Source organism: Cebidichthys violaceus, unplaced genomic scaffold (assembly GCF_023349555.1).
Source record: "Cebidichthys violaceus isolate CVI_PGR_0920_01 unplaced genomic scaffold, fCebVio1.0.p SCAF_4, whole genome shotgun sequence".
Classification (NCBI taxonomy): domain Eukaryota; kingdom Metazoa; phylum Chordata; class Actinopteri; order Perciformes; family Stichaeidae; genus Cebidichthys; species Cebidichthys violaceus.
Window position 1 is genome coordinate 14,882,191 of NW_027176594.1, and position 18,887 is coordinate 14,901,077.

At 41.6% G+C, this 18,887-nt stretch overlaps 1 protein-coding gene across 3 annotated transcripts in view; it reads left to right on the forward strand.

The window, feature by feature from the left end:
• The first annotated feature begins 403 nt into the window (after positions 1-403).
• LOC137884736 (microtubule-associated serine/threonine-protein kinase 1-like) overlaps positions 404-18,887 on the forward strand; it is a 66,353-nt gene continuing 47,869 nt past the window's right edge. Inside the window, exons 1-2 of one of the 3 annotated variants that reach the window (XM_068726713.1) lie at positions 404-990; positions 9,917-9,948. In XM_068726713.1, the coding sequence (XP_068582814.1) occupies positions 952-990; positions 9,917-9,948 (71 nt within the window). In that variant the 5' untranslated portion in view covers positions 404-951. Of the gene's footprint in view, positions 991-9,916; positions 9,949-15,382; positions 15,607-18,887 lie in introns of those variants that run through there. The other 2 variants (XM_068726714.1, XM_068726715.1) reach the window with 2 other exon arrangements.

Sequence of the window (18,887 nt, forward strand, 5' to 3'; positions counted from 1 at the left end):
TCCAGCTGCGGTCCGTTTGCCGATGTGCGTGTTTTCACCAGAGGGACGTATAGGCTCGCTACACATCCTCATCGATCTCGCTTTTTTAGTTTTTGTTTAATGCTCAGACGGCGCGTGGATGTGCCGTATTATCGAGATTCATAGTCGTGCAATGGACTCCGTGTCCATGCATGCACCGGAGCCTTCTCAGCAGCACATACAGGATGGGGTTTGAATGTGTTTTGGCTGCCCGGGGACTCCTCTACTAACATGCAGCGGATTTCTGCAGCTAGTAGACCCGACAGAGGATCGTTGTGATAAAAGCATTTTTCTAAACGGATGACATTAGCTGCTATTTAGTAGTTTCAAGAGGTTTTTTGGTTGCTGTTGTTTTAGAACTGTGATTCGCAGTAGATGTGTTGGGGGGGTGGGGGTGGTGGTGAACGATGTGTGCAAACTTGTTTGCTTCATCTGTGGTGTGATAAGCTTCGGGTTGACAGTCTGGGCTGGACTTCACTTCATGCAGTGCACGCGGATCCCGCCGTGCAGCCGCTCGCTTATTCAGCAAGTTCCCACCACTGAGTCTCTGTCAGTCTCTGCCAGCAAGGGAATGAGGGCCGGGGGTCGAGCAGAAGTGCCACTTTTGTTAAATATACATGCGTTGATAGTGATGTTTGATATGTTGCGTTTGTAAGAGAGAAGATTTCTCGTTCGCTGTTGTTTTGACGCACTGAACATAACGGCGCCATTTAATCCTTATACAATTAGCGTGTTTACCTAAGTCTCGCCGGTAAAATGACGTTAACGGTAGCCGACAATCCACAGAGCGTTACGGTTTAATAGTAAACAGGCTCTCGCTGAAAGCCACGCGAGAGTGGAGGGGGTTGGGGCTTCTTCTCACACACTCCGTCACCTGGAAACCACAGGAGCCCACGAGAACCCTCCGCACAGGTGTGAATCCGGACACGCGCCATGGATGATTCAGGGATCATCCGTAGACGGAGGCTGCAGGTGAAACGTTTTATTTTTTATTTTTATACCACCTTTGTTATCACCAGCAAAAATGAAATGTATGGATGCTGTAGAACATGTTTTAATTATTAATACTGGGAATTAGCCTTTGAAGGAAATCTAGTGTGATGTATGGTGGTTGTTTGTTCATACTTTAAATTCATTTGTGTGTTCATTTAATCACATTTGAATCTATGTATGCTTCCAAAGAGATCCCCAACCATAGGCCCTTGAGTGACTTCATAAAAGTAGTATGAAAAGGCATACAGCTGTAAAAACAACAACGGTGTGGAGTCAGTTGATTTAATGCAGAAAACAGCACCATTTCAGACAGGAGTGGGCGATGTGGAAACCCCTCTGTCACAGTATTTATTATACATGATATAGTCACATTTATGGAAAATCAAGTGAGAAAAGAGTTGACTGTTTTGGCAAAAAATATAAAATATCGGATGAATGTGATACATCGTCACAGTGAAACAATCCGGCTCACTGATTTGCAACTTTGTCCACAAATGCCGAATACACCCAAAGATATTAAAGGGCTAGCGACCCCGATATAAACAGTATGGCAAAATCTTTGACCGGAGAGAAACTTCCTTAACATATTGTCCCAATAAAGTTTTGGAATACAGTAACTTGTAAAGGCGGCACCAATAAGTGTTTTACATTCACAACAATATGTCGTCTATTAACCAGTCTTGAGTATGTGGAGATGGTTCCGTTACATCTGCAGGATGTACTCGTCACTTAGCCCACATCTTGTACAATGTGACAGACACACACAGGGCTCTGGTAGAAGCTTCCGGCGAGGCTTTCCTTCGTGTGGCGGCCGCTTGCGTGAAATTAATTAAAGTGAGGCAGGCAGAGCTTACTATGCAGGGCCCATTGTCTGCCAGTCCGTCACTGTTTCCTGCTGAATTCATTTACATTAAAAGCACTCCGCTGCACATAGCGCCAAGATGCTCCGCTCCAGATGATTGCTCATGGTTTATACATGATATAGACAAGCGGCATTGGAAGATTTCCTGCGAAAATGTTGTTTGGTTGGTAGAACGTGGCAGTGAAACTGCCAGGCTGGGAGTTCCCACCCCTACAGGTACTGGGCTCCTGCTGTAAGGCCTGTGGATTAGAGCAGACTCTAATTTAATGATTTAATGATAAATGCATGTCTTAGATGGCGTGTGATAGGGACAATTACATTCTAAGGAATACAAGACCATCTGCTCTACCTCCAGCTCTACTTTTGTTGATCTGTACTATTCAGTTTCTAATCATTGACAGCTAAGCAATACATTTGGGGAACTGTCTAGAACGACTGACATTTTTTGCATTTTTGCTTAAAGAGGTTTGACTTTAAAGGCAGGGTTGGTTATCTTGAGAAACTACGCGACTCTGACGTCCCTCCAAAGCCACTCCCCCAAAATGACCATAATGAACGTAAACAACAAACATGGCTATTGTCAGAGCATTTGAGTCGGTGATTGCTGTCAGGATGTAATGAGAATTTTAACAGAAATATCCAAAATGTTTTTGAAGAAGATTACTATTCTTTAGCAACTTAAAATAATCAATAATATTAAATTATTATTATATATATATATATAATTGTTGCTGATTAATGTTGTAAATCGTTCGGTAATGTTTTAGATCAATCGAAGAGTCGCTATTCTATGACCTGTTAGAAGAAATAGGGGAACATGCCCATTGTAGGTTCTTATTTTGAGTTATTTTTGAGAAAGTTCAGACATTCAATTTAAAATAATGAAAGACTTAAGAAAAGCAACACATATTCACATTTGAGAGGCTTGAACTGGAGAATATTTCAACTGGACTATAAATAAGCTTCTATAGAGAGCTCCTGCGTGCACGAGTTGAGTTATTACACATTATTGCTCAAATCAGGCACATGTCACAAATATTATTATTTATTAATGTATTATCTACAATCAATTTGAGGTGACATATGGCGTTTTTGTGTGCTGTGGGCTTTGTGGGGCTTGTTATCTTAAATTAAGTGGTCCTTTTAATTTCAATCTTTTCTCAGCAATAAATTGTAGCTGAAATTCAAGCAATGAAATTGAGAGCAGGGGGACAGCAGATAACTTGATGTGAACGTAAATGTAATGTACACACACACACACACACACACACACACACACACACACACACACACTTAGCCCAAGATGGACTTTGTATCCTACTAACATATTTAACAAGGAGCACACAGACACACATTCACTTAAAAGAAGATCACTGGTGAATCTAACTTCTGATTTCAGTCAGAGTGCATGTTAATGTGTGTGTGTGTGTGTGTCAATTCATTCAGTGGCCCCACTAAGCATCTTGTGTGTGCTCGTCAGTGTGTGTTTGTGCATAACGTCCATGCCTATATGTACGCATCAAAACGACTCCCACCCCCCTGCTCTCCATTTCCATCGAAGTGGTCAATATCCATATCTCAGACGGAGGAGGTCTAAATGCCGAGGATGTGGCGCAGTTGTCGGGCCCATTAGCAGGACTAATGGTGGCCTAACAGCCCCGTGTGCCCCTCAGGGAGGAAGACCAACCACCAGCAGCAGGACGGGTTGAAAGGGGCAGCAGTGGAGACCTGAGGCGGGCGGCAGCTGTGGGCTACAGAACACCCCACTTAAGTGCTCTTACAATATCTGGATCCCTTTACTGCCTGGATCTACTTTCACAGCGGAGAGAGAGGATAGTGTGTGTGTGTGTGTGTGTGTGTGTGTGTGTGTGTGTGTGTGTGGGTGTGTGTGTTTCATACAGATTACTTAATGAGTGTGGATACTGAAAATAATTAGGGAAAAACTAAGGTAGACCTTGAGATCAGTTGGTTTGCTCAATATTGAAACCTATTAGTATCATAAATTAATACAATCTTGCTGAAACGACTAATGCTGCCGTTCTCCTTGGGAGGACTCGGTCTCTCTCATGGCCACTTGCAGTCACTAGTATCCTGATTGATCCACCCTGCTGTCACCCTGAAGCTACAAAGTCTTCCTCTTCTCTCCGTCTCGCTCCGACTGTCTCCCTCCGACTGTCTCCCTGGCTTCCCACAACACACTTCTGTTATTTATTTACCACTCAGTTCTCCGTCATCACCTCCTTCATCCACCCATCTTTCTGTACGTTTCTCTCCTTCCTCCTCACTTTCCCTCTCTCATTCTGGCAGATCCCCACGACACGCCTGGCACACCGTTTTGAGGGCGTGCCATTTGGCGTGGGGGCTGTCATTGTCGTTAAACAGGAAATAAATCACATTACAAAATAGTACATTCATTTAGCAGATGTTTCTGTCCAAAGCGTCTTACATTTTTCTCCCCAATATACATGCAGACCTTATTCTCTTCATGATCCTTTCTGTCTTCTTCCTCTTTTTTTATTTTTTAAGATTATATTTATTTGACAGTCATTTTCTTTTTTTTGTGTGTGTGTTGTTTTTTTTGTGCTATATTTATCTTATTCCTATTGCTATCCTATTTTACACTGGTGTCAGTTATACTTATTATACACGTAATACTTATTATTGAAGTAATTACTCTCTTGTTCATATATGTTTATATTATACTCTCTTGCTTTTTCCTCATTTTTTTGTTGTAATCTTTGATTAATCTCTAGCACAAGAATTTCCTTCGAGATTAATACATTTCTTTCATATTTCATCTTAATGAAGAAGTCAAACATGGAATGTTCACATTCGATTATTACACATCCAAAACATTTCAATCATCGCAGAATAATGAACTTTGCTGCCACAGGTCCCCATTTTGTTTGATGACAGGCATAACGAAAATAAACTAAAGCGGTTACGATCTGTGGCAGCAGCCAGCACATTGTATTTGGCTGTGAATGTGGGAGCGCGCGTGTCACTGAGATGAGTCACCTTCATCTCGAGTGAAGACGATCCTGACGTCCCGAGCTGTCGTAGGTGTGTGTGGAGCGTACTTACACTTAACCCGTATGCTCACAAACACACCTGCAAACCAACACGAGTCATACGACATGTTTCACCCCTCTCTGTTGTAGGAGCACGGAGCACCTCACACACACACACACACACACACACACACACACACACACACACACTAGCATAATTTGTCCAATATTTTGTTCCGGGCAGTGTGCCCGTTTCCAATATGCTAAGCACAAGGGATAAGAGTGTGATCACTGCAGAAGATCCAGCTCTCCTGTGCCAAGTCCTGTCAGTCACCGCCGTGCCCACCGCTTTGTTCCGCCTCGCCACGTCCTTCTGATGTCAGTATTATTCAGGAAGGCTAGGTTTTGTAGCGAGAGAGCAAAGTGGACATCAAAGCAGCAGATCTGGGCCAGAATAGATTTGGGAACGACTTCAAATATCTGAGCTACTTCATAACTGGGCTTGAAATATCATGCCAGATGTCTATAAAGCACAAAAGCTTGAGCCCAACTTAGTCCACAAAACAGACAAAAATGAATGAAAGTAAGGGGGCAAAAAGCACTTATTAAAGTTTTAAACTAGATCCTGCGTGTCAAGAAAGTAAAATAGGTTAAGAGACATTCAATGAGATGTTATTTTAGACCTTAGCGTATTGACCAGCCATCTCAAAGCTTTTAAGTAAAACTATTAAAGGGAATAATACACAGTGTGACATTTGCCTCGCAATCTGCTGTCAGTCTTGGCAGCAGAAACAGAACAGAAGCCTTGTGACTCTGCCCAGAGCAGCAGCAGCATATTAACATTTTCTTTTCTTTGCTTTCCAGTTGGCCTTCGGTTTGTCTTTGGGTGAATATACCCCCCCCCCCCCAACCCCTCAAAAAAATCTGAAAAAAAACCCTGTGTGACACCCTCTCTTCCCTTTTGAACTTCCCTTTCAAAATAAAATGCAGTGGCCAAATGACAATTTTAATAATTGGCAGTCACTTGAAGCATGGAGGTTGTATATAATTGATTTAATGTGCTAAGAAGCATCAAAATCTCTTAATTAATGCCTCTTCTTGCACCCTCATAGTGCAACTTTATCAGATCACAACATTTTCCTACTTTTGATTTTTTTTCACCGATTGATTCTTCAGTAAAACAGCAGAAATGAAAAACTTCCATTACAGTATAAGTGACCTTTTGTGTGTGTGCGTGTGTGGTAGCTGGTTGGGGCGTAATCGCACCCTTCTACTGTTTCCACCTATTTTCCGACAGGCGGATATTGATGCGGTGTGTAGTCAGGGCCGTGGGCTTTTATGTGTGTGTGTGAGGAGGTCACAATAGGACGCGTCGAGACATTCGTGTGTAATCAAGAAGACAGGAAATGTTTTTCTAATGATAAACAATTACGTATAATGATCATGGCCTGTGACCACTAATATATATCTACCATGTGCTTTTCTCACTCTTTATAATCCAGCTATACTGCCAGCTTCACTTATCTGTCTTCAGCATGTCATGAGGATTTTCTAAAATGTCCAACAAGGGAAATTTCTTCTTCACATAAAATGTATGAATATAAATGGCTCGATGAAATATAAATATAAACGTGATTCAGATGAAATAGAAATGTTGATCACGCAGTTTGTTTTGGATTGTAGCTGCACTCTGAGGTATAAAAGTCACCCACATTTAAAACATTGTAACTTACAGACACTCGGCACTAACGATTTATGAATAAAACATCAGTTTGCTTCATGTGCTCACAGGTTTATTGCAAAAATGTTGCTCTTTATTGATTAATAGAAGTACATCCATGATTGTCTGGCATGATATTGATTACACACTGTCAAAAAATAACAGGACTGAATCTCCCTTTTCATTAGAAATGAGCAGCTGTGTCACCTCACAATCAGTCTTATTAAAGAATTTAATACCTTTTTTAAAGATTTTCCGCCTTATTTGGATTATATGGAAGAGTTGCCTGCGTAAATCTGTAATCTTTGAACTGCACTCTTGTTGCATTCTGATCTCTGATCTACCGAGTTACTGTCTGAAAACGTCCTTGCTGTTGTAACAAGCATCGCCGGGTTCATTTTTTCAGATTCACCTGAAGCAAAGTGTAAATTACTGAGACGTTTCTGAGGTTGTCATGGTCACTTGGAATTGAGCATATTGTTCAAAGAAATGCTGGAGTAACCAGTAACATGGCAACAACACGCAGCCATCTGTTGGACAGAGACAGTGAGAGGGAGCAGGTGTTGGGGTTTTATCCATTGGCCAGCCCTATCACTGCACACACACACACACACACACACACACACACACACACACACACACACACACATATAAGACTCCTGCGGGGCTCTCTCTCTGAGTAACCCTGGCCGAGCTCACTTCCTGTTGATGATGTAATTGATTAGTTGTCCCAGAAAGAGCTCACTATGATAGGTGATGTCACTCCCATTGAAAAAAAGGCATTAGTCTCCTCTGACCTGAGAAGATCGATCCCACTCTCATGTCTTTACATTAAATATGAAGCTACTGACAGCAGCCGGTTAGCTTAGCTTAGCATAAAGACTGAAGGCAGGGGGAAGCAGCTAGCCTTTCTCCACCCAAAGATTCAAGAATATGTCCCTAAAGCTAACTAATTAACGTGTCATATCTTGTTGGTTTAATTGGTCAACAAACAGAAATGTAAAAACAGCAATTTGTTGCGTTAGGGGACTTAAGTAGTCATAACTATTTCTTAGCTAACACCGGCAAGATCTCCAGGCAACCAAACGGAGAAGCTGCACCGAGGTGCTGGGCGAGCAGGAAAACGTAATTAAGAAATAGTAACAGCACATAACCCTCTCCGAAACCATAAGTTGTCAGTTTTACGTTTCTGTTTGTGTAGAGATCAAACAAACAAGATACATTGTATTGAATAGCATTATTTTTGAACATTTGGAGCCAGTCTAGCTGTCGTTATGCTAGGCTAAGCTAATCGGCTCCTGGATTTAGCTCCATACTTAACATACAGACTTGAGTGGTATCAATCTTCTCATCTAACTCTTACCAAAATAAAGCAGATAAGTATATTTCCAATAATGTAGAGCTGTTCCTTTAATGTGTGCAGAGTTCTTTTTATTTATTCATGTGATTACTGCACTACTGCTGCTCTCATTGTACACTGCACTTGTTCAATCCCCAGTGGAGATAATTATGATCATGATTTCTTCAACTTGCCTTTGGAAAACTGGTTCTGACTCATTACAATGTGTCTTTGCAGCTTTTCTTCTGTTCGTTGGCTCCTCGTAGTCGTTTATACTGACGTATATCGGTGCCTCACAGTGCTGGAAAGTAAATGGGTGGTAAGCTTGTTTGGAGATTGTTTGGAGACGAGAGTTCCAGCTGTCACGTCATGTTTCATCAGCTCGGCTTTGTTTGAGTTTCGTAACGCTTGTGTACTTGTACAAACACAAAGAGATGGACTGAGAGAGAGAGACAGAGAGAAATTTAACAGGATGAAATTCCTCTCTGGAAAACCAATTACAGCCTCTTATTTTTCCTCTCACGTTTGTGTTTATTTTTTTCCGTTTGACCCCAGTGTGGTTTCTTTCCTTTCATTTCAGCGACGTGGCTCTGTGTCATTAAGCGTTCCCCGAGTGAAAAGACACAGATGATAATATCTTTTTAGTGGAGGCACTGGGCTGTAGAAAATTGCTTGATAAGCAGTGCGGCACGGGCTGACAATAGAAATTGAAGGTAACCTGATCTTGCCTCATCCGAGTGTTGAACGGAATCAAATTGGGAATAGATGGGCAACAAGCGCCACACAGATTCCTCCCAGTAGATCCTAATCACGTCAGAGTCCTTGCTGTTGTGTCCCAACGTCGTAAATATAGCAGCAACATGTTTTAAATCGACTTTGGCTCCACTCAACCTGGTGGTTCCTGAAGTCTCCGAGCACTTAGGAGGGATCGGCTTTCAAACTGCGCTCCACTCGCACGAGACATTATCAAAGCAATCACAATACCGGCTGTGGACGAATCCTAGCACACCAGTATTTTATTGTGATTTACCAGTTGTACCTCCTTTCAGGCTTTTGCAGAGCTCTTTTTTCTGGGTGGGACGCCAGTATTATATGCTAATAGTGATGCTAAGGTTTAACTTAAAGATGCATAATTTTTAGTTGGCTCCAAGCTAAGTGGTGACTGATTTCACAGCGAAAAGGTTTCATACTGATGATGTGGAGGTGAATTGGCATAATAACACTTGAAAAGGACTGCTGTCTCGATTGTTTTACGATTCAATATAAATGTTCTTTTGCAAACAAATCTGTCAAGGTTTTATGGCCTAGCAGCAATTATTTTGGAAGCAAATGTCAAAATGTTGTAATATAAGACATTGTACACAGTCGGTATGAACATATGTTTGAGATAAGTTAAAGCAGAGATAGGGCACCATTGGATTAAAACAACTTTGTTGAAAAAATAAATAAAATACATAAACTTCTCAAATATCCAACGTGTTGTTTGGAAAAAAATGAAAAATTATGTGTGACTTCTTAAGTAAATTTTTTTTGTAATAGCTTTACAAATCCATTGATGCTGACCACAAGCTGACGTGTATTAGTCCAAGGATGTGACCGTGAATGAATCTGATGCATACACAGCCTCCTGTCTATATGCTAAAAAACAACAGAGTGCTTTATGGGTAATTAAAACAACCACAGTGAAATATACAAGGAGATTTAAAGAAAAGGTAACACATTCAAAATGAAACAGATGAGACCAAAACTTGAGTCATTATAATGTTTTTTTCATTAAGTAACGTATCATTATAATTTCTGAAATTAGATTTTTTATTATTATGCTAATTCATATTTCCTCACCACACTAACAGGTTATTATAATCTTTTCCACAGTCCTGTAAACAGTGATTGCATGATGTGTGAAACTCATCAGGCTGATTTATCTTCTCCCCCTCTTCTCTTCTTCTCTCTTGCTTTCTCTTTCTCACCAGAAGGATTTACCTCTGCCGCGCAAAAGTAGCAGGTAAGTTAACATTCACGCATGTTTCTTCCTCTGTGTGTGTGTCACTGGATAGATTTACATGTTGTTGAGACATTTGGGGAACTTCATAGAGTTGTTTTCCAAGTGTGGGAATGTGATTTATTCTCTGAAAAACTGAGACAAATTCTACATTTAATGGGATTTAATGAGGTACTTGTGAGGTCATTTTGCATTGTTTTACTGCTGTTCTACATTGTATGGCCCACATGTTTTCTGAGCTGAGAGACAAAACACAAACCAAGAAGGAATACCTTCTTTCGGTGCTCGGAATCCTTGCCGCTTTGTTAAAGGAAGTTGTGGGGACATGATGGTATTTTGCCTTCAGACGGCAGGGTGTTCCAGCTCTGTGTGAACCCTTTCTGCTCTCTGAGCGCCTCCGTCGGCCCAATCTGTTGCACCAGTGAGCTGTGATGGATGAAAGTTCAGCAGCAGGAAACCTGTGACCTCAGCGTCCTGTGTGGTCGCGGAGAGGTTGGGAAGGGAGAATGGATGATGTTGAGTGCAGATTGTGAATGATGATGATTATTTGTTGTTTTATTACATTTTTATGCTTTATCAAAGGTATCGTAATGCAACAATGTACATTGAAACTGGTGTCAAAGAGATCTCTTCTTTGAATGATTTCAATGTCAACGTGGGACTAAATTCACAGTTCTCGTGCTGTGAGAAAAATGACTTTGAGAGTTTAGCTGAAGCTGATTTGAAGCTTCGACAGTCTGAATTAGACAAAAAATGTAAATGAGTTTCAGTCTTTTCAGTACCAAATTCCCTCTTTGCACTTCCATGGACAGTGTTTGATTGATGAGCCACAGCAAACGGACAGTAACACAAAGTTTTGTTTGACTTGTCCAACTCAGATTTTGTCTCCCATTACTACCATTATAATTGCTTTAAAAGGGGATCTCTTTGGGCCAATGTGAGCACAAGACACTCTTTCAGCAGGATTCCTTTTTTTAATTTCAATGTACATTTAGACATGTAATGAATCTCCCTGAACATCATTACAGAAGAGTAGAAAATGATCTTTTGTCTCCAACGTTTCAACCATCAATCAAGCTTTTGTTACTAATTTTTTGCATCACACTTCCGGAGGACATCGTTATTTCAGTCCGATGTCCATCGCGAATAAACGTCTGTAAATCAGTTTAGACATCATGGAAAGAAGATGCTCCTCATGTCTGCAGAACTTGCCTGAGAACATCACATTTTTAAGTTTTCTTTAGTGTCAAAATAATCAGGTGATCTGAACATTCATGGGTGTGTTACAAACATGAACTGCTACTAGCTAAATCCGCATACTTTTAACATACTTTAAACAAATGTAGGCTGAAATACATGGGCTCAAGTTGTCGCACGTTGTTTGAAAGTGTTATTTCGTGCATGAAACAATGGAAATCATAATCGGAGAGTTTGAGGAGGGACCCTCTCATCGCTGATCTCAGCTCTCATCGTGCTCTTGAATGAAACGATTAATTGAAATTACTTCAAAATGTCAACATTAAGGCCAGATTTGGCTGCTTTGCTTCTCAGTGAAAGGGAAAGATGTTGCCCCCCCCCTGATGGATTACAATTAGCGACTGAATTAGAAACCTCTGGAGTTACTCTCTGTGCCATTTAGAAAAGATGGGATTGAATGATCTCGAGAGGTTAATTTGTGGTACAAAACTGTAAAGTGTAAAACTTTGAATGTAACTGATGCTCTCGGTGTAGAGTGTGACCATGTGAGTCTCTGTCCATGGTGCTGAAATGAAACTCACCTCTCTTTCTTTCACCGGCACACCGTGTTTTACTTAAAAATAAGTTATACGGACTGATCTTTTTCACACAGAGGCTGAAGGGACATTTGTTCCTAGCGTTTTTTTCTGGTAGCGTTTTGTTCGCTTCATATTAATTAATGTTCACGTCTTGATAAAATCCCCTCTTCTGCCGAGATAGAGGTGATGTTTCTCATCTACTCTTAAAGTTGGATTTGAAAAGCTGTAGCTGGCTGCAGCTAAAAGCACTTCACAAATCAGGCAGAATTTGGAACTATGTCATCTCTAAAGGCTGTCTGGAAATGCCTTTGTGGGGGGAGTGCAATTTTCCACAAAATGCTTACACTTTGTCATCATCATTTTGAGTGTTGAAATCCTTGAAATCTCTCTGAAATTGCTGTAGTCCAGAGCCATACTTATTTTCTTTTACTTTCGACTTGGCCGCTCATGTTCTGTGCGAGCAGAACATCTCTTTATCATGTAAACTGCTATTGTTGCACTGAGGGAGCAGGAAGTTGTAAATGTGAAGCATGGATTTAATTCCCCGTATTGAGCTGCACTTTTTAAATATTGAACTTCATTTTTTATCTGTGTGTGTAGTTGTCTGTTTAATATTCTGTATGCATTTTACCCTGCAGAGTTACTGTCTGGCAGCAGTAGCCCGATGATGCTAGCTTATACATGCCTGGGGTCTTTCTGCATCCACGTATAATTACAATTTACCGCCTCACTCTGTTCGGCCACATGCTTTTGGGTGTGTGTGTGTGTGTGTGTGTGTGTGTCAGTGATCTGGTGTGCAGCATGCATGTATGTCCCTGACTGCTGCCACGAGGTGTGTTTTGTCCCTGACCTCTGACCTCCGTGTGGCAGATGTCATGGTGTGACATGAAGGAGACACTGGAGCTTGAGGCTCATGGTCAGCTCTCTCAGTAGTTCTCTCCCCCCCCCCTCCTCTATGGGTTTTTCTCCACACATCCTCCTGTGGGTGGAGCTGGAGTATTAGACTATGGGCGTAATGACGGGGCATTTATTGCAAAGTGAGAATAAAGTGAACTGAATGACAAACAGGCTACCAGATACTGAAATCACCGAGAGGTTTAATATGCTTCAGAAGAGACGGAGAGAAAAAAACAACTTCCACATTACACTCCAAAACAAACACACCACGTCGTCCATATGATATCATGATGCCCATCCCTGTCTGTGACCCCCCACTGTGTTTCAGTGATATCATCACCCTCTTCCTCCCCTTTCCCCCATCTCTCCTCGCCCATGTATATTTTATCCAGCCAGACTCCCACATTAGAGATGGCATCCATTATTGAATTACTCCCCTCAGCACTACTGTGCAACTGTCACCCCACGTCAGCTTTAACATTTGGTGGATTTGTTTCAAAGGGAGGAACACACACACACACACACACACACAGAAATAACATCTCTCTTGGCTGGGCATTGCAGAGCAGCTTCTGTGATATCTAGGGCAAATAGACGATGCCAGAGCTCATCCAATATGGCATTTTACAAAGAAAAAAATAGAACTGCGTCTCTAAGTGCATTTTAAAAGGATGCTGACGTCATTCTATATCCGTTCCTTCTGAAGATGTAAATCTTAAAAAAAGCATTGCAAAAATATAGTTCAATCCTAAAAAGTCTCAGTAATTTCCTAAAGCAGCTGGCACTGTAGCTTTAAGCAAACATCACTTGAACAGAAGTAAATAGTGCATGCTTTGGGATCTATTTTCAGCTGCGGATTAATACACATTTCCGCCTCTAGTGAATATTTAGAGCAAAAGAACGGTGTTTGTGGGATTGACTTAAAATAAGGAAGATGTCACCCAGTGTAACAGTGTGGTTTATCAATGTGTTTTTAAAGGGACGGGTCCATTATCTATTCATTAAAAAAAAAAAAACATTTTAAAATCATTATGTAGCTACCCAGTGGTGTTCCTTATGAATTCAAATCCAAACGCACATTTTAGTGTTAAAATGCTAGTATTATTATTTACTCAAGTTTGCGTAAGATTTGCTCAAAACTAAAATGGCCAGCTCTTTAGGGAAACTACTTAGCCTTTTTACTGAAGAAAAAAATGTAAGATATACATCTTCAGTAGGAGGAGAGGACATCACAGATAAACGGCACAAAAATGCGAAATACTTGACTGCAAAATCTTTGCATTAAAACTATTCATACCTGCAGTGATGGGAATTTGCACCGACACTTTTTCAGTTAAAGGTTCAAATAGATGGATGCAAGCTGAGGACAAACTACTGGAATCCTATTGAGCCAGAGCAGCGTCTGTCTGAGGTAAAGTGTTGTGTAGCCTAAGCTACTGTAAGCTATTTGTTTGAGTTTCCTTTTAAAGAAGTGCTCTGAGTGAATATCTGGCATAAAGTTACACAGTGTATATGTTTAGGGATTTTATTGTGTAAGGTGAGAACGGGAAGAAGCGCATCTGGTCTGCGCTGCCTTTGTCAAGGTTGAAAAGAGTATCGGAGTATTGGCCGTCTTGGTTCAGACTACGGGGCCATTGTTGTACACTACAGTGTACGTGTTGAATATGTCAGTTTTGCACAACGTGATTGATTGATGCCTTTATTTGTGGTGCGAAAGCTCAGAAAAATCCACCTCAAAAAATTCTGTCGCTTTTTCACCACATAGTATTAATGACAAAAAACAATAGTTAAAAAAATAATAATGATGTATGAATTAATCGCACAAAAAACCTGTGTGTAAATCCCTTTAGAGCCACATACAGCATGGGGATGTCAGAAAGCAATGAGGGTCTAATGCATTGTTGGTTTTGGTCTTTTCATGGGATTTATTGACAATAACAAAAACATTGATTTTTGCCCGCCTTATCCTTTAATAGCGTTTGGGCACAGAGGAATAAACTCTATCAGACTTTGTTAGTTGGATGAATTCATTGTTGCTCTGGTCTTTTCAGTGGATTTATTATATAATAAGAAAAATATAGAATAACACAATCTTTATCCCTTAATGATTTTTTTTTTTATGATGTCAGTGCCAGCGGTAACATACACAAAAACATACACTCACATGGGAAAACCATCCCCCCATCTTCCTGTCTTGTCATTCACATTAGTCGTCAAATCGTCTCTCCACCTCTGATTGGCTTTCACTCGCTCGTTCTTGAATTCTCACTGTCTCTCTCCCTCATTCATACTGTGCATATACCTGTACTGACCCCCCTCTCCTTTCCATCTCTCTCCTCTCTTTCTCTCTCTCTCTCTTTCTCTCTCTCGCTCTCTTTTTCTCTCTCTCTCTCTCTCTCTCTCTCTCTCACTGCCACCCTCCCCCCTCGCTCTGTCGCTCCACGCTTCCTGACTTGGCACGATACCCTTGAGAGCAGCCCCACAATCCTCTCTCCGTCTGAGAAGGATGCTCACCAGCCGGTCCCCTCTCTCCACCTCTTCCTCTTCCCTCCTCTCTCTCTCTCTCTCTCTCTCTCTCTCTCCGTCTTTAATCCTCTTGTTTTCTCTGTCTGTGACATGGCTGACATTTCCAAATCTTTCTAATCATTTTCTCCCCTCTCTCTCTCTCTCTCTCTCTCTCTATCTCTCTCTCTCTCTCTCTTTCTCTCACTCTCTCTCTATCTCTCTCTCTCTCTCTCTCTCTCTCTCTCTCTCTCTCTCTCGCATGCACTCTTGCACGCAAACTCGTCTCGGCGAGACAGCGGTGAGTGTGTGTGTGTTCAACTGGCCAGAGGAGGCTGACATGCCGGCGTGGAGCGTAATCGCTGCCTCTTGACTGCCTCTCTGTTTGTGTGTGTGTGTGTGTGTGTGTGTGAGAGGCTCAGCTGCTCTCATGATCATCTGCCAACACAGCCTCTGCTGCTAGCAACATGTTTCGACGCACAAAAAGGTAAACGGCAACCATCTGTCTCCCTGCAGTCTTTGTGACCGGTGTGGTGCCCTGCTGTTGTCGGTGTGTGTCGATTTAGTCTGAGGAGGCTGCTGTGTTTTTCTGCGATGTTTCCGTTGTCCCTGCCAGCTCTCGTGCTGTCTCGCAGTTGTCTCCCTGTCTCCATTTAGCTCCAGCAATATGGTGCATGTGCTTTTGCGTGTGCGTTTGATGTCTTTACATGCATAAGTGTTAATGCACAAGTGTTTATGTATAAGTGTTAATGCAATTCTGTTTTTGTTGCTACAGTCTGCTTTTACGGTTTGCATCTGAGCTTCTGAAGTACATAGAGGTTTTATACTATGTTTGCATATGTGTGTGTGTGTGTGTGTTTATTTATATCCACATGTGCACAAGGATTTATTCTGCTTTAGATTATGGCTGACTCTTTCACACACACACACACACACACACACACACACACACACACACACACACACACACATCTTGGACCGGCAGCCTGTGTGCCAGAGATAGCATTATGAAGTGAAGGTATTATTGTCAGTGTCCAGGGAGTGCTTGTGTAGCGAAGAGCCAACAGTGGGCAGTGCTGGAGTGCTGTCTGCTGGGCACATGTCCTCGCGTTTTGTATACCTTCCTCTTCACCTCCTTCTCTGTCATCTACCTTCTCTCTTTCCTTCATTTTCTGCCCCTAATGTCACCTATCTGTACATCTTGGCTTCTCCTCACTAACACTTTTCTCTTTACTGTTTTCCCAAGCTCTTCCCTGTGACTCCAGTTATTTCTTCCTCTTAAACTCATTCACCTCTCCTATCCTTTCATCCTATCATCTCCTTTCCTTTCCTCTCCTCTCCTTTCTCGTCCTCTCCTCTCCTTTCATCTCATTTCCTTTCTCATCCACTCCTCATCCTTTCCTCTCTTCTTCTCTTCTCTCTCCTCTCCTCTCTCATCCTCTCCTCTTTCATCTTCTCCTCTCTCATCCTCTCCTCTCCTCTCCTCTCTCTAGTCCTCTCCTCTCCCTGATGTACAATCTGTACAGACCCTTAAATCCCTCCCGCGGAGCTTCATTTTAGCTGTCTTCATCTCATCTGATCACGGGGGATTAGTCTGAGTCGTCCCCGTTGCTCCGACTGTGCGGGGAATGAACAGCAGGATATTCTGTAAATGAACAAGAATAAAGCCTCCCTCTCTCCGACTGTTGGCCACCATGCAGAGCGACTGTGTTTACGAGAGAGAACATGTGTGTTTAAGGGGTGTGTTTGCCGTCGCCTTGTAAGAGCTGAGCATTTTGACAGTCTGTGTCACAAAATTGTTTCATGTAAGTGAATTTACCTGTTTATGAGTACGTATCAGCATAGTATCATACTCATATTTCTTAAATAGAATAAAAAGGAAAATTTCCATTTCTCAAACCAAGGTATTAAAAAAAGTATTGAAAACAGTATTAAAAAAAGTTACCCAGCTCTAATTATGAGTTTTAAATATAATTTCTCCTGCATATTTCTTTCATTCTACTTATTGTTTCTCCTGCTTTCTGTCTCACTCTGTATTGAGTGTGTGTATCTGCATTGTTTCATTAGTGCATGTGTGTTTTCTTGGCTGGCTGTAGCAATTAAGAGGGATACTGCTTTGTGCCCACTCCCAAACAGATTGAGCGAAAGGAGGACAGTAAAAATGAGTGAGTGGAGAGTGAGAGAACACGAGGCACGAGACAGAGCTGCAGGAAGAACAGAGCGGGGTGGGATGAAAGGCAGAGCGTCAGGTAGAGTCCTAGCCTACATTTAGAAGCAGCCCAGCGGGGTTAACTGAGCCCATGACGATAAACTACTTCCTTCCCTCTCACTTGAAGGTGAACTCTTTTGGTTTTGTTGTTTCGGCTTTTGAGCTTGTGACGGGGAGACGGAGTGTTCAGGGATTGAGGCTGGATGACAAACAAGTGAAGGGAGGTCTTAATGTTTATCTCACTCACAAGCGGTGTATATGCGTACAGTATTATCCTGCTCACACATGTGTGTATATGATGCACAGTGCAAATGATCCCACTCGTGAACAACGAACGGGACATGTGCACTCTCTCCTGGACTTTATTGATGATTATAATTACACTACAGTGATTGTATTTCAGTAGCACAAAAACAACCGTCACCTTCCTACAGCAGTTTCATTTTTGCACACATCTGCCATCTTTGTGGCAGGTAATGGAGGCTATTCTAAGCTTGACTACTACAGCATAAACTATGATGATGGACCTAACAGCTCATAAGTATAGCTAGGTACCACAATTATCTACTGTGGCATCAACCAATCAACCACTGTTACAATGAAGCACACCCTCAGTGTTGTTATGGCTTTTAGAGGTTACTAAATGAAGGAGCTCTCTCTGCATATTGTTCCCCCTTGAGGTTAAAACAGGAACATGCTTACCTGCGTCCTTGCAGCACCAGATGCACAATGGATGGAGGTTCAGTGACAGACAGTTGCATTGCCTGTCTGTTCTTTTTTTAACGAAGGAGCCTGGCTTGGTGCTGCACAGTGAAAGACGGAAGGGAAAAACTCCTTTCCGTGCTTTCGTCCTGTTGTTGGTTCCATGACAGCACCATCTGTTACTGGCTGGTGTTCAGGCTGGCCTTAACCAAAACACACAGACTGTTTGTGCTTTATCTTGGAGGTTGCGCTGACATGATAACACAACATCTCATATTCAGGCGTGAGTTGGAACACAGCCTGGCAACATGAATGGCATGAGAAATAAATTGGTCCTATTCCAGTTAATTTGAAATCTGCTTAGAGGTAATATTTAAGCTGTGCATTCAGGTGTATGTCCTTATTGGTAACACTTTATAGTGAGGGTAGTCTACACCAGAGCTTATTACTTCTGGCAATTGCATTTAGGGTTTAAAAATCATAAAAGTGGTGTTCATTTGTGAAGATTATCTTGCTGAACAAAACGTGTAAGTATCATAAACTTGTGTTTAACACAGAAATTAATTTCTGCCATTATGTTAAATTCAATGGAAAAATCATTGGCTTTTTTATGAAGGGAACCAGTGCGATGCAAACCTCCGGGGTTGGCCTACAAAAATACGTCGTCACTGCAGCACTCTATTGTTCTTGCATTAAGTCATGTATGAGATATTGTTAATTTGTTTACATTACTGATAAATATTGAAGAGTTCATGATAATTCATGTACCCTTATCACAAAGTGTTACCTAGGACCGGTTTAACTATTCATCTGGTGGAATGATGCAACACGATGTCGTCCTATATTGCTAATGTGGG